The following is a 16,865-nucleotide window of genomic DNA, read 5'->3' as shown; positions in this document are numbered from 1 at the left end:
TATTCTTGAGTATACCCCTTTGCTACTAAGCGAGCTTTATAACGCTCAATAGTACCATCAGAACGAGTTTTGATCTTATAAACCCACTTGCAACCAACATGAGTCTTGTTAGGAGGAAGATCGACTAAATCCCAAGTATGTGTTTTCTCTAAAGCATGAATTTCTTCGTTCATAGCTTGTTGCCAAAGGGGGTCAGTACTTGCCTCACGATAAGATGAAGGCTCATGGATTGTTGCAATAGTAGAATAACAATGATAATCAGTAAGATAATGAGGAAGTTCTCTTACCCGGGTGGAACGACGAGGTGTATCAGCAGGTGCTGGTGCATAATCAACAAGTCAGACAGGTTCAACAGGAACGAGTGTGGGGGGATTAGTATTGAGTACATCAGAAGTACCTGTATCAGAACCTAGAAACAACTCAATGGAGGAATCAGTGAAAAATAAAGACTCAGAGGTGACAGAGTTATGAAACTTGGAGAGAGAAGAGAACGTGGTATTTTCCCAAAAAGTGACATGACGAGAGATGCGCAATTTGTTGGAAACGGGATCCCAACACTGATAGCCTTTATGTTCAATGCCATAACCAAGAAAACAACATAGACGAGCACGAGGTTCTAATTTTGTATGCTCAGAAGGATTTAAAAGAACAAAACAAGCACAACCAAAAGGCCAAAGAAGTGAATAATTAGGAGACTTACCAAATAGTCTTTCAAAAGGAGAGAGATTTTGAAGAACCAAGGTAGGAAGTCTATTAATATTGTAGACAACATTAAGAGCAGCTTTCCCCCAGAATTTTTCTGGACACGAGGCAGAGATCAAAAGAGCACGGACAAAATCAAGAATATGACGATGTTTACGCTATGCTCGACCATTCTGTTGAGAGGTGTGAGGACAAGAGCGTTGAACAACAATGCCTTGTTGACTAAGAAATTGAAGTAAGGAGGAATCTTTATATTCCATTGCATTATCTGTGCGAAGAGTTTTAATATGACAAGAAAATTGAGTTTTAATCATATTTGCAAAGGTAATATAGATTTGAGATAACTCAGATCGACGCTTCAGAAAATAGATCCATGTAAATCGAGAGTAATCATCAACAAATAAGACAAAATAACGAAAACCATTTATTGAAGGAATAGGGGAAGGACCCCAAATGTCAGAATGAATTAAACTAAAAGGATTTTCGGAAATAGAATCACTATTGGTAAAAGATAGAGCTGGTTGTTTTGAAAGTTTACAATGCAAACAATCAAATGACTCAAATTTGGTAGTTCCTAACAATCCACGAGAAATTAAAGGCTGAATTTTGCTAGCGGAGGCATGACCAAGCCGAAGATGCCATTGGTGAGTGGAAGAGTGGATGGTAGCAGCAGACACATATTTGGAAGGAAGATGAAGAGATTGTAGCTCAAATAACCACCCCACCCTGCGACCCGCCCCAAGAATTTGTCTCGTTTGTGGATCCTGTACCTGAACACCAAAGGAAGAGAAAATAACATTTAGTCCTTGCTCACACAACTGACCAACAGAGATAAGATTGAGGGTTAAGTGTGGAATATAGTAAGTGTCTGGAAGACTTAGGTTGGAGGTTGACACATGACCAGTGTGAGTGATATGCATGTGAGTGCCATTTGTCGTGTGGATTGATGGTAGGGAAGAAATAGGTGTAGCAAAAGACAAAGATTTAATTGTATTGGTCATATGATTACAACAAGCAGAGTCAAAAAACCAAGAAGAAGTACCCGAGGTAGTAGACATCGCAATAGAGGTATTGGAAGAGATAACATGTTTGAATAGTGCCTCAAGATCACCCATGGTGAGGGCCTTAGAACCCTCAGTGGCTGCAGTAGTGATGGAGGAGGATCTAGTCCTCGAGGTAGACTTAGATTTGGAGAATCCACCCTTTGGTCTTGGAGGTCGTGTTGGACAGTGCTCAAGAATATGGCCAAGGTTATGGCAATATTTGCATTCTACAGTTGGACAATTAGAAAAGGTATGACCACTGTGATTGCAATTCTTACATACTTGGGTGCCAAATTTCTGTTGTAAGGATTGAGTAGTGGCAAGAGCGATATCAAATTGGGGTCTTTTATCCAGATTGAGGCGAGTTTCTTCAAAAATAATCTCCTGAATGGCAGCTTCCAATGATGGCAGTGGGTGTCGATGCAATAGAGAGGCACGAACAACTTCATATTCTGGGCGAAGAGCCATAAGGACTTGAATGAGATGAAGATGATCTTCACTAATTTTGGCCTGAGATATTTGATTCCAAAGTGGGTGGACTTGAGCAAGAAAATCATTGACAAATTGACCAGATTCTTGCTTCAGACTGAGAAGCATAGTCCACAACTGATAATAGTGAGCAAGTCTAGTGGTCCGATATCTATTAGCCAAGAAATCCCAAATTTCTTTTGCAGAATCGTAATCAGCAAATTGAACATGGATGGCTGGGACAGAAGTATTGCGGAACCAAGTGATGATTTGATGGTTTTTACTATCCCAATCTTCAAGACGATCTGCAAATTTGTCTTCAGGTTCATCTGCTGCTATGATTGGTTGAGTGATATCTCCGGTGACAATACGCCATAGTTTACGCCTTATAAGGAAGCTTTTCATTCGTTGAACCCAAAGGTTGTAGTTGGATCCACTCAAGATAGTTGCAATGGTGACAACGCGCAATCGAAAATGCCGTTGCGGAGAAACAGCGAAGAGATGTAACGAAGTCGAGGACTACATGGTTTCCGATGGTGACCGACTTTACGTTTGGTGACCCGTGGTGGCCACAAGTACTACCACCAAACGGCGACGTCGCAGCAGTTTGTTGCTCCGAACAACAATGCAGAGGACGCTCCAAAAAGAGTTGTTGAAGCTGAGGAGGCTGAAGCAAACAAGGTCGCTGATGTGGATGACGGGAAGAAGAAAGGTGGGCAATGAGCACCTTACGGAGAAGCTAGGAAGCGAAACAGAGAAGAGCCGCCATGGGCTCTTAAAAAAAAAACCCTAAAACTAGGCTCTGTATACCATGTGAAAGAAGATGCAAAACATATAGAAAGAAATATTATGTTTATTATTGTATATTATTCAGTGATATATGTATCACTTATATACAGTAGTCCAATACTTAATTATGGAGAAAATACAACAATATCTCCTATAATTAAGCTAAGGAGATCTGATAATATTCTATCTATTATGCCATCATAATATTATGCTAATATTACACTAACAATATAATCTGGAAGGGAATGTGGATAGCAATTATTTGAGCCATTTTGAATTCATCGAAACAGGGTGATCTTTAGAAATGTAAAGATAGGTACAGAAGAAGTATTTTGTACAGCTTAGTTGAACACATGGTTATGGATAAAATATAAACTACCTAATGTAACATTGTCATACTCTGATTGGTATCTAAACTCGGTGCAAAGCTTAAAATTAATACGAAAATGTTCTTGAAGTTAAATGTTGTAAAAGAAAAAGGTAAGGTAGAGAATCATACACATCATTTAAAAATGGTGAAGAAACTACTAGGTTGTGAGTTGAACTAAATATGACTTTACTTCGGAAAACATACATGACTTATGTAAAAATTTTGCAGGTTATAGAGTGGACATGATAGAAGAGTGAGGACTACTACAAGGAATAAAAAAGTAACCATATTTAAGTATACCTTACTAAATATGTTTTCACATGCAAATGCTTATTAATATATGATTTTTTGAATTTGTTGAGTTAATACCAATTTAAATAGTCTAATGGTAAGATTTTCTACATCAATTATGCATGTCTTATTACGATATAAGTGAACCTTTATGGTAAAATATACGTGCAACTTTTTTTATACGTGTTGGAATACCTATATATTCTATTGTGTTTATAAATAGTTATACTTTACCGATAAAAAAACATAAATTTTAATTTAATGATATATATATATATATATATATATATATATATATTACTCAGTTCTAATATTTTATTTGTTTTCTTGTGTTATAAATCCAAAAGTTTGGATATCAGATATTAATTACATTTATTTTTAATAAAGCACTAAAATGGCTTTTAAAATAATTGTAAAAGCAGGAGTTTAAATTTTATACTATTTTTCTATACTTTTACTTTTTAAAGTATCAAAATGAATTTATATATTTGAAAGTAACAATAAAAAGAATAGTTCAGAAAAGGCACAGAATATCGAAAAGCAGGCCTGTACATGCATGATTATTGTTTGTTGTTGGGTCTTTGGTATGGCGTTTGAGAAAGATGTAAGAACCACCAGTGGATTGATCTGACGGTGAGGGAAGATTGTGAGTGCAGAAGCGATGGTATGAACGGTGGTGCAAAGACCACATGTGAATGAAGTGACCGAAGCTGAGACCCAGACAGAGAGATATTGCGATTCAGATTGTAACATCAGCCACACGTTTCACAACCACTCACACGTGTCTTCTTTCCTCTTCCCGGAGCTCAACTCAACCCTGTCCCTCGAACTTCACGCCGCCGCCGCCGCCGCCGATCCGTATTCATCTCATCTCCCACATCGATGCTTCTTCTATTGTGCTGTCCCATTTATGCAGGTCTCTCTCAAGTTAATGCGTTCTACGAGTTCTCTTTTATTTTCTTATCATACAAAAATCATATTCAATCTCACGTCACCCTTTTGTTTGCGTCACAAAAATATACCAGTAACTTTGCCACAATAATAAAGTTTTATAAATTTCTAAATATTTCTTTTTTATCTATTTCATCTACCTCTTCTTCTTTTTTTCCTTTTCCCACTTTCTCTCTAAGGTTCTATTTAGATAATTAGATAATGCGAAAAGAAAATGTAAGAAGACATAAAATAGAAAAGGTTGTATAATGGATTGAATCCTATCCGTAAAACTTTTATGTAAAATGTTATATAATTAATTGTGACTAATTATATGTAATTTGGGAAGCAACATGGTTAATCAAATCATGTAGTCCTTTATGCATCCAACTAACCATCATAGGTACTTCAAATTAATGACTAGCACAAAAACATTTTAGACAAAGGTAGAAAGCCTCAAATGACTTTCTTCATATGGGCAAACAATACTCCAATTTCACTTTGAGGTTTTATTTTTATAAAAAGAGAGTAATAATTTTTTTAAAATTAATGTAAAAAGAGTGAGAAGTGAAATTAAAAATATATTTTTGTGAAAGATTTAATCAATGTAATAAAGTATAATAATAATAATTTGATAAACAAATTAATGGAGGTGTCCTTGTAACAAATTACCAACGTGTTCTCGTGTTAAAGAAATTGTAAAAAAAAAAAAAAAAATCTTGTATTGATTGTGAAATGTAAAATAAGAAATATTATGCCATCGATAAACTTGGGTTGAAATTTTATATTCATAGGGTTTGAAACAAATTTTTTTCAACAATATCAAGTTTTAAAAGAGTTATTTAACTTTGTAACTTATTAGTAAGTGCATAAAATCATTTGTAATACAACCGAATGGGGTTATCGTATCCATAATGATTTAGCAACATATTGGTAGTTTGTTTTTAGGTTTTTGTATTTGAAAAATATTGATAGTAATATATATTATATAGATTGAGTGGAGTAGAGATTATGAGTGGATTTCATCTCAACCTCTTCACGACACCACTATTGATCTTGTTTATGTACTTATATGCAAATACTTTATTATCTCAGGAGTTCCCTTTCAATGTAACTCTAGGTCTAGTCCTGACACCTAGAGCATATGATCATCAAACTTTAGTATGATTCCTCAGTGTCTGCTTGATGAAAGCACTTGCATTAAGATCAAGACTCTATAATCAGCTAGAGCCTTAGATTTATTTCTAGCATCTAAAAGTAGAAAGAGAATTAGTTGGACCACAACTTGGAACCAATTCCCGCTCAATCCCAAGCTACTAAGATATGACGAGTAATAAGTTAATCCAAAAACAAGCACAAACTAACTCACAAGCAGATTGAATGGAAACATGGATAAATATCCAAGAAGTAGAAGTACAAAGAATAAGAATTGATTACATCCAACCTCACAAGAGAGTTTATCTACACATAGAATATTGCAATGCAATCCCAACAACATCTAGACATAAGATTTACTATAAAAGCATCTCTCTCGAGTCCTACAACATTCTGTCTTATTGTCTCTACATCTTTCTCTCCTAGAATGTGTCTTCACTCCATGCCTAAAATGAGGACATGAGGTATGTATTTATAAACTGTTTAGAGCGGTGCTCAACTCCAACTTTGACGCTTGAGCCGCAAAGGTTTTATTTCAAACCTTATTATAAATCCTTCCATATTGCCTTTGTTAGGGGTTAAGCCGCATATTTGGGGCTCAAATTATAAAAGTTACATTCCAGATCTTTCTAAAGGTGGATGTTTGAGGTTTCCTCCTCATAAAAGTACTTTTATGGCCCATGCCTCATGTTCTTATGCTTAAGCTCCTAACATAAATTCTCTCGGAAGGAGTCTTCATGACTTAGTCTCAAGTTTAGTGCTTGAGGTTTCCCTTTGCAATGGATTTGCTTCAGGGAAAACCTTAGTTTTAACGCTCAGATGCATCAGCCACATTTTGCTCAGGATTGAATGATTTTCATCTAATTTCTTTGTTTTTCCACTTTAACTTTGTTATGATCCTTAAAACTGCAAAACAAATTCAAAATAAGATAAACGCTAAAATTATCTTAGAATTCACTTAATTTAGACACTTATCGGTCATCTCCTTATTAAATTTTTAAGAAAATTATTGCAAATATAGTATTTACTAATAATGTAATTATTTTTACTATACTAAAAATGGAATGTCTCAATAATTATTATACTAATTACTCACTCTTTACAATATTACATAGTTTTGTTTTAAATTTTTCTTACATTTTATAATATTATATAATTTTAAATCTTTAATAATAATACATACATATTTAAGCATGTTAATTAAGTTCTCATCTAATACATATGACTAACCGATGATAAATAGTGTATAATATACTAGTTTTAATAATTATATGTGATCTTTTATGTTGTGTTCTCTTTGGGTAGATTTTTTTTTCCATAAGAACTGTGAGGGTGCGAATTTGTAGTTTTCGTTCGTGTTCGTTTTCAACAATTTCAGGGTGAGACAATGAGTGAATTTACGAGATGCATCATTTTTCCAATTTCGCTTTAGGAGGGGGATTTGAGGGTGAGATATGAGGTTTTAACATGTTATCCTCGTTCAAATCACATTGATTGAGTACATTATTGAGCTTTGGAGTGTTGGGAATCGATTATGGGTGAGATGAAACCAATTCTGTAACTTGACAAAGGAAAAGGGAATCAATTTTGGATTGGGTGAAACTAATTCCATGTTATTGGTTGTTTAGGGGATCAGTTTTCATGTGTTTGAGAATGAGAAGAATCAATTCTAGTTACGTCGGAAACCGATTCCCATGGGTTATATATATATATATATATATATATATATATATATATATATATATATATATATATTAATTTTAACTTAAAAGATAAAGTAATAATCTTATATTTAATCTATTAAAATTTTATTTTTTATCTCTCACATGAATTATATTACTCACAAACCTCACTCCAAATCGAGGCACTTTCATCTCTAAATCCTTTAAAAAGATACATAAAAACTTTACCTTGAAATCCTGCCAAATACGTTAACTCATTATTCATCAAATCCAACTTTATAAAAGAGTTTAATTAATTACTAACGAATACTTTTTTCTCATGTATATAATATTTATACTTTATAAGAAGTAATTTCATTTGAGTTTGGTTTGTTAAGGCAAGTTATTTCCTTTTTATTAAAAAAAAAACTTGCACATGTTATCATTAAATTAAACACTTAGTAAAAAAAAGAAATTCCATATACTAACACACTCTTTAGTTTAATGGAAAAAAAATAAAAATAAGCGGAGGGATAAATTCGAAATGTTAATTAAAAGAAGTTGTATTTTATTTTATTTTATTTTATTAAAAAAATAATAATGTGTGGTTTTTTCATATTCTTTTTCTTATCCTAACTAATAATAATAATAATATTTGTTCTCTTGATAACATAGAAAAGTTATGTACTTTTTATAATTTTTTTATTGAGTTTTGTAATGAACCTTCTCTGAATACTTTCACGGAAATAATAAGTCCATGCCAAACTTGTTTTTATTTTTTATTTTTTGTCAAATATATTTATGATTGACCTATTTAGAGTAAGAATACTTTAGTATCACAAAATAGTTTATGAATACTATGTTTTGCATAAACGTGGGTTATATATTATATCAATGAAAAAATGACTAATAGTTTGAATGTAATAATACTAAATGTCACTACACCATTTTATAGATTAAGATGATTTTTATTTGGAAGGATTGAAATCTCCCTGTGTATGGTATTAGGCATAACAATTTTGTTGGCCATAATGATATAATAAGGCACTTCATATAACATTACATAGGTACTTTGGGCAGGCTCACGTTAACTACTTACTTACTTTTCCACCATCTATCACTATATAAGGTATTATATGTCATGTCATATACGCATTCAAAAAATATTATTCATTTTTTATACTCACATTGTTTATGGCAGTCATCTTCATTGCCAGAAGCAACCACTATGTTCAGGCCTATTAAAATCCTCTCTAACTCAATCTCACTATTATTTAAGATATTAAATATAACATTTCTTCTATTTTTCGTAACATGAAATTGAAATCCAAATAAAAGTGAAATTTGTATATGATTATAAAGATTAGAGGAGAAATTGATATTTTTTTTGTTTTTTGCATGATGAGAAAGGAATAGGTTGAGGAATCAGGCGCGGTCATAAAAGTATATATGAAGTTATCAACCGACTAATTCTTCTTCTGTGCTTTTACAAAAGGACATTGCTGAAGAATATTGTTGACTTATGTAACATACTTTCTCCGTAAGCTTACATGCCATGTACACAAATTTCTCGTACGTGTCATCATATATCACATACAGTGATTAAATATAAGAAAAATTATATTTTTCACAAGCTTCGTCGTGGAGTCTAAAATGGGTATAGAAAAGAAGGAGAGAGCGAAAAATACAGTGAGTGGGGTAGTAAGAAAGGGAGAAAGAGATAAGAAAAATTGGAGGAAAATGAAGAAGTGATTAAAAAAAAAAGTTGTGAATGGAAAAGGTTTCGAAAGACAATGCTACCCTTTCATGTGTAATACTAATATAGCTAGCTAGTTGGCCAACACATGGATGGAACCACCACTACATCCCAATTCTGAAAGCTTTACACGCTTTTAACACTCTCTAGAAAAGTGGTGTTCTTTTCTTTCTCTCAGGACTCCTAGCTTTTCCTTTTTCCCATTCTCTTCTTAAATCCATGGACACAGCTCAGTGGGCACAGGTACACAGAACTACTTTTTTCTGTTTTCTTTCCATATAATCATGAAAATCTCTGCTGGGGTTGTGATTTTCAACCATAATTTAGATTATTAAGTTTTGGGTTTGGGAAATTATTTTGATTATATTGTGAGTTCTGAGGGGGGGAAGTTAAGTTTCACTTTATCCCCAACTTTTTCTCTGATGTTCAGCTCAACCCTCCACTAAATTCAATTTTTGTTGCTGTCTTTTTAAGATCTTTCCCTCGTTTATTTTTATCTGCTATTGAAAGTACTGCACCTTTCTTTTTCCCATTTTTTTTCCTTTCCACCATCTGATAAAGGATAAAGGACCCAAGAAAAAGTTAACATATTTGTTTGTATCATAGCACTGCTGTTGTAATCCCTCCAAGTGTTTGTAATAAAAACACCTTCTTTGCGTACCTGTCTTGTTTGTTTCCTTCATAGATAGACTCTCCTTTTTCCTCCGCAAAGGTTTTGAATTCAGTTATGGCCTTTTGCTGTCCTTTTGATTTTATTGTTTTGAAATTTGGATATTTTTTCAGGGTATTGGAGTGGTTAAACCTATGGAAGGTTCAAAGCCTCCTCCTATGTTGGAGAGAAGGGCGAGGCCCCAGAAGGATCAAGCTTTGAACTGCCCAAGGTGCAATTCCACCAACACCAAATTCTGCTACTACAATAACTATAGCCTCTCACAGCCAAGGTACTTTTGCAAAACATGTAGAAGGTATTGGACCGAGGGTGGTTCTCTCAGAAACGTTCCTGTGGGTGGTGGCTCTAGGAAGAACAAGAGATCAACCCCATCAGCTCCATCACCGGCATCAGCACCAACATCAAAGAAGCTTCCTGATCTCACACCACCAAATTTCCCTCAATCTGCTTCTCAGGACCCTAAGATCCACCAAGGCCAAGACCTTAACTTGGCATACCCTCCAGCCGAGGACTACAACACTGTGTCTAAGTTCATCGAGGTTCCTTACAGCACGGAATTAGACAAGGGTAGTCTTCAAAACGCCACTTCCTCATCAACACCGTCTCAGTTGTCTGCCATGGAGCTTCTCAAGACTGGGATTGCTTCCTCCAGGGGTTTAAACTCCTTCATGCCAATGTATAATTCAACTGGGTTTCCTTTGCCAGACTTCAAGCCACCACCTGGCCTTAACTTCAGTCTAGAGGGGTTTGAAAATGGTTACGGGGGTCTTCAGGGAATTCAAGAGGGTCCTACTGGTGCAAGGATCTTGTTTCCTGTGGAGGATTTGAAGCAGCAGGTTCCAACCACCAATGAGTTCGATCAGCAGAATAGGAGTCAAGGGGATTCATCTGGGTATTGGAATGGCATGTTAGGTGGAGGATCGTGGTAGATATTTAGAGAAGAAAAAAAAAAAAAAAAGAGAAAGAACAAGGGTTGCTGTTTTAGCCTTTTTTTTTTTTCTTCTTTTCTTTTCTTAATGGGGGGAGTGTGGTTGTGTTTGGAGTGATCAGAACCACTAACAAAATAGGGTACATGGCTGCTGTTTCGCTTCTTTTTAATCCATTTCAATTTTTGGTCTTCTTTTCCTTTCCCTAGTAGTCCCACTTTTTTGATTGTTGGCTTTGGTCCCAAAGAATGTGGCTGTATTTTGAAGCTACCTTGCATTTTTATTTAGGTTAAGCATCAGGAGTATTCAGTGGATAGATATAACCTACATCATAATCAAAAACTACACATTTTTCATTTTTGGCTTTCCCGTGAGAATAACGCTTATTCTTGGGGGTTTTTACCAGGATCTTCGCGCACGGTTTGCTGCTACCACAGCAAGGAAAAGGATTCCCATCAATACAATTGTCAGGTACCAAGAGAGTTTGGTCGGTCATGCACAACCTTCAAATTTAATGCTCCTATTTAACCATCACTGATTTTGCTTAACAAGGATACTTAGCAACCACATAGCACAAAATAACTAGTTTTTAGCGTTTATATTTGTAAATCTTAACCTGGTATTTGGGGTGATTAATATATAGTCCTGAAACATAAAGTGAGTTGGAATGATGGCTGTCAAATCCTTTACAGCAAAAGTGGTCTAACTCTCTCTTTTCCTCTCTCTTTTCCTTTCTTTTTGCTTGCCAACCGATCAGAAGTGTCAGATCTTAACAGTACCGCTTGGTATTTCAGATTCTTCCATCCCTTCAGCTTTCACCCAGCAACCAAATAAAATCTATAACATGACAGTAATAATACATTGGTACGATCCATGTATTAATTCTACTCATCTAACCACCTTTATTAATAATATATAATAATAACAATAATAACACATTATCAAACTGCACTTTAACCTTTTACAAAACCTTGCAACATATATAGTTTCTTTTCTTTCTCCCATGTCTTAAGCCGAATGCAACCTAGATGTTTTTTTGATCCATAGTTGGTCCCATGTTTTTCAGTAACAGTCCCCTTCTGTTGTCGATGAAGCTTCGCTGAGTCACTCTGGTCCAATTCGTGAACATTATTATTTTATTTATACATCTCCCACATGGGCTTCTTTTCCCTTTCTTATATTGAAAGCCAAAGAAGCTGGAGCTTGACTCTGGTCTCTCCTTTTCCAGTGGAGGGTCCTACAAACATTCCTCTTGGTAACCGTGCAGGAATATTATCATCCACTGCGAGTGTCCTCCTCCATGTAGAGATAGACCTCGTTCACTTTATCCAATATTATAATAATATAACAATCTACCCTAGGTAAATATTGCTTCTAACGTGTTCATCATATGCATATATATAATATATATCTCTCTTTATACATTAAAATTCAATAACTGTGCATCGTGGTCTCGGAGGAATCTAACTCTTTCTCATTGCCAAATTCAAGTCATATATATATTATCTATTCCACAAAACATCCACTACCAATTCAACAAAACAATGTTTGTTTGTTGTTGCATTTATTTATTGATTTTGTGTGTGTGGTATTGGTATAGCAGTATCTACAGAATGTACTGTCATTCATTTGGATTAACGTCGGTACTATATATATATATTTTTGTGATCCTAGAAGAAGGAGTGTACTATTTTTAGGGTTTGGTAAAAGCACGATTCATTGATCTAGCAGGGAAATTCTCATTCCTTGTAACTAAATCATGTGGGGAGAATTGATGTATGTAGGCATTGGATGATGATGAAAAAGGTAGAGGAGGAGCCTTTCAACCTAGGGCTTCTCTCCAATCATGACCTTTTTACATTAGGGTTTCTACGTACTAGACAGACCCTAACATTAAGGACAGAAAGGGTAATTATTCACGTAGCTGCGGGACCATATATGTGCAAGCAGGTGATCATTCATTTTTCTAACGAAATCATGTTAAGAAATGTACACCTTTGGGATCGTATCGGAGCAATTTGTTTGGCTACATATGGCAACATTTTTAAGTCAAGACACAAGAAAGAATGGGCTATACCTAGCTGCTTTGTGTAAATTTTTATTGCAAATCCAACTAATTCCCTTCATTGACCAATATAAATAATTGTTACATCCTTCTTACCCGAATTTACTCTATGAAAGATGCTGCTCAAGATATATGTACATAGCTTTCGCCAGGTTTCTGATGTTACTTCATACATATCAACATTTCTAGCTACCTTATTATAGCTTTCTAGATTGCTATATTCATCGTGTTTATGACCTGTGATCAGCCTGTGACTTAACAACACATTTTAGATATTTCTCGAATGCTTCCTTTAATAGTTCCTATTCTCAGCTTAATGCTTCATTTTTTCAACCATTCTTTTTTTCAAATAAATGTAGTGCATGTGTATAGTGAGTAACACGCTGGATTCACTTCTGCGACGATTTCTACATCATTTTATATCTTGCGAAATGAACTCTAAAACTGAATGGAATAACAAATTCATTTGAAACTTGAATGAATAACATGACACTTTTGAGCATATTCATAGCAGAAGTTTGAATTTTGAAGCAGCTTTCAAAATTCGATGGTAGCACTGAGAAGATGAGGAGATGGAATCTGAAAATTCTGGGCACTGAGTCTCCATTTTGGACTAATGAATATGACAAAGGTTTACAAGGACAAGTCATGAGTTGTAATTAACTTTGGTTTGTCCACCAAAGGTGAAATCCTCCTTAAACTTGCCTTGTCAACTATTCAAATGAGTACGTAACATTATCCACGCATTTGGGTGTCTTTATTAATTTGTGGATTACAATTATCTATTTAATATATATTTAATTTTAGATCATTAATAACAATTCTGAAAATGGAATGTTATGTTTTAATTAATAGATATTCTTTGTTTAAATTTATGATATTATTATGTAAAATTTAATCTATATAGTTTCCATTTTCTAATCAGTATAAGAAACTACTCTATCATACAGGAGGAACGTTTAGAAATTATGATTCTCACAATTATGTTATTAGAAGAGTTTAAGAACTTACCTGGATCCATCGCAAAGTTCTCTTGATCAATGTTTTCCCTTCTCTTACTTCTCTTTAATGGCTTCTTGATGATATAGAATTACCAAGTACGAAGTCTTCTCCTGTCAAAGTCACCTTTCCTTACGTTCTCTTGAAACGTAAAACTCTACCGCTTTTTTTTAGGAGCAACTGTCATTTTATTCTTTTAGTATTTTAAAACTTTAATAAAATACTATAATACCCCTATGAAGTGAGAAGTGAGGGAATTAATTTAATAAGTCTAAAATAATCCCCATAACTTTAATAACTTATATTCTAATAATCATCACATTAGAATCTTTACATTAAAGTTATTCTTTAAATTACATGAACCAAATATTAAATTAATATATAATTTAACATTCTCCCACTTGGTTCATGTGATGACTTGAAGATCCAATATTAAACTTTAAGTGCGCACCATTCATTGGAATTATCAAGTCAACTTTCTTTAATAATTGAATTCGATGATGGATCATGGCGGTTGCAAGCTATTCAACAACATGGTTCCTTCCATGTATCACAAATCATCTAACTCAATTTCACTTTAATTATACTATAACATGTATCTTTATTTTCCTTTTCAAAGATACATCCTGTCATTCCATAAACTAAACAATAATGTATACTTTTAATTGTGAATGACAAATAAATGAACAGAAACATAACTATAATTGAATTCACAAGTGTTAAACAAAGAGAGCATTATTGCAATAATGTATATATACCAGATTACATTCATAACAAGGACTTGTTCATAACACCCATCCTTTCAACATGACCAATAAATGTTTTGGGTGGTAAGCCTTTAGTTAATGGATTCGCTATCATTAAATCTGTACCAATATGCTCAATTAACACTCTACGTTTCTGCACTTCTTCTTTGACCGATAAGTACTTCAAATCCATATGTTTTGCACCTTTCGAGTACTTATCATTCTTAGAGAAGAAAACAGCTGCAGAATTGTCACAATAAATCCTTAATGGTCTAGCAATACTGTCAACAATGCCAAGCCTTGAGACAAAATTCCGCAACCACAAAGCATGAACAGTAGCCTCAAAGCATGCTACAAATTCAGCCTCCATGGTGGAAGTAGCAATAACTGATTGCTTTGCACTTTTCCAAGAAATTGCTCCTCCAGCCAATAGATAAACATATCCAAATGTGGATTTTCTTGAATCCACACATCCTGCATAGTCTGAATCCGAGTAACCAATCACTTCAAGATTATCTGACTTCTTGTAGGTGAGCATATAGTTCTTGGTGCCTTGTAAGTACCTAAGAACTTTCTTTGCAGCCTTCCAGTGGTCCATACCGGGATTACTTTGATATCGACCCAACATACCAACAGCAAAACTGATATCCGGCCGAGTACAAGTTTGAGCATACATCAAACTCCCAACCACTGATGCGTAAGGAATTGACTCCATGGCCTTTCGTTCCAAATCATTCTTAGGACATTGCATTTGACTAAATTTATCCCCTTTCTGAATTGGAACTATTCCAGCAGAGCATTTATCCATTCTGAATCTCTCTAATACCTTGTTAATATATGATTTTTGAGACAATCCCAACAATCCTTGTGATTTATCACGAAATATTTCTATTCCTATCACATAGGATGCCTCACCCATATCTTTCATTTCAAAGTTATTAGAGAGAAACTTCTTTACATCATGTAACATGGCAACATTATTAGTAGCAAGCAGAATATCATCAACATATAGGACTAAAATTACAAACATGCTCCCACTAACCTTCATGTAGATACACCGATCAACAGTGTTTTCTACAAAACCATATGATGTGATGGTATCATTAAACTTGAGATACCATTGTCTAGAAGCTTGTTTTAGTCCATATATTGACTTCTTTAATTTACACACCATATTTTCCTTTCCTGCGGAGACAAAACCTTCAGGTTGATCCATATATATTTCTTCCTCTAAGTCACCATTTAGAAAGGCGGTCTTTACATCCATCTGGTGAAGCTCTAAATCATAATGAGCCACCAAAGCCAAAATAATTCTCAAAGAGTCCTTTTTAGAAACAGGAGAGAAGGTCTCTTTGTAATCAATGCCATCCTTTTGAGTAAAACCTTTGGCAACAAGTCTGGCCTTATATCTTTCAATATTGCCTTTTGAGTCACGTTTGGTCTTAAAGACCCATTTACAACCCACTTGTTTATAACTTTCAGGCAATTCTACTAGATCCCAAACTTGATTGTCATCCATTGACTTTAACTCTTCTTTCATTGCATTGAACCACTTTTCAGAATTATCATTTTCCATGGCTTGTTTAACTGAGATTGGATCCTCATCAATGCTTAAGTCACATTCATGTTCAATAGAGTAAACCACATAGTCATCTGAAATAGCTGGTCTCTTTTGCCTTACAGACCTTCTTAATATTTCTTCTTGTGGTTCCTCTACCATTTCCTCATTAATGACTTGTACATTGTCACTTGGTTCATTATCTATATGTTCATTTTGTGGTATTGGAACATCAACTTGTTGTCTCTGCATGTTGTGTGACTGTGATACAACAAGAGGGATAACAACTTGAGAAGAGACATGTGTAGAAACATTACTATTGGTCTCTTGAATGTCCACTATACGTGATTTATCACTCCCACTGAACTGGCCATTCTCAATGAACCTAGCATTACCAGACTCAACTATTCTTGTACTATGGTTAGGACAATAGAACCTATATCCTTTTGACTTTTCAGGATAGCCGATGAAGTAACCACTAATGGTTCTTGCATCAAGCTTCTTTTCATGTGGATTATATATCCTTACTTCTGCCGGACATCCCCAAACATGAAGATGTCTTAAACTAGGTTTCCTTCCAGTCCATAGTTCAAAAGGAGTCTTAGGAACTGCTTTACTAGGAACCCTGTTAAGAAGATAGACAACAGTCTTTAATGAATACATCCACAAAGATTTAGGAACATTGTTATGACTCAACATACTCCTAACCATATCCATGAGAGTACGATTTCGCCTT

General features: G+C 34.6%; 2 protein-coding genes and 1 pseudogene across 3 annotated transcripts; 1 reads left to right on the top strand and 2 right to left on the bottom strand.

Annotated features, from left to right (window-relative positions):
* Positions 1-1,699: 1,699 nt before the first annotated feature.
* LOC146883931 (uncharacterized) lies at positions 1,700-2,618 on the bottom strand (annotated as a pseudogene).
* Positions 2,619-9,192: 6,574 nt separating this feature from the next.
* On the top strand, positions 9,193-10,955 carry LOC114164130 (dof zinc finger protein 1-like). Of its 2 annotated transcripts, none has more exons than XM_028048664.2 (2): positions 9,193-9,408; positions 9,949-10,955. In XM_028048664.2, exons 1-2 carry the CDS (start codon positions 9,385-9,387, stop codon positions 10,762-10,764), a joined length of 840 nt encoding a protein of 279 aa, XP_027904465.1. In that variant the 5' UTR covers positions 9,193-9,384; the 3' UTR covers positions 10,765-10,955. The 2 variants fall into 2 exon arrangements, with proteins under 2 accessions (XP_027904465.1, XP_027904466.1); XM_028048665.2 differs by lacking the exon at positions 9,193-9,408 and adding an exon at positions 9,415-9,877.
* A 3,638-nt stretch (positions 10,956-14,593) lies between these two features.
* Positions 14,594-15,379, bottom strand: LOC146883930 (secreted RxLR effector protein 161-like). Its single transcript, XM_085666786.1, has one exon. It carries the CDS (start codon positions 15,377-15,379, stop codon positions 14,594-14,596), a length of 786 nt encoding a protein of 261 aa, XP_085522912.1.
* Between the last annotated feature and the right edge of the window lie 1,486 nt (positions 15,380-16,865).

The sequence above is a fragment of the Vigna unguiculata genome, chromosome 9 (assembly GCF_037176805.1).
Source record: "Vigna unguiculata cultivar grain cowpea cultivar isolate G323 ecotype 2 chromosome 9, ASM3717680v1, whole genome shotgun sequence".
NCBI classification, from domain to species: domain Eukaryota; kingdom Viridiplantae; phylum Streptophyta; class Magnoliopsida; order Fabales; family Fabaceae; genus Vigna; species Vigna unguiculata.
The sequence above is the reverse complement of the archived record's forward strand: the minus strand, read 5'-3'. Positions and strand labels throughout refer to the sequence as shown.

Bases quoted from the DNA above. Each gene is read 5' to 3' on its own strand.
- LOC146883930 (XM_085666786.1), bottom strand. From the start codon at position 15,379: ATGGATAAATGCTCTGCTGGAATAGTTCCAATTCAGAAAGGGGATAAA.
- LOC114164130 (XM_028048664.2), top strand. From the start codon at position 9,385: ATGGACACAGCTCAGTGGGCACAG. The intron at 9,409-9,948 runs GTACACAGAACT...ATATTTTTTCAG, and splicing joins ACACAGCTCAGTGGGCACAG to GGTATTGGAGTGGTTAAACC.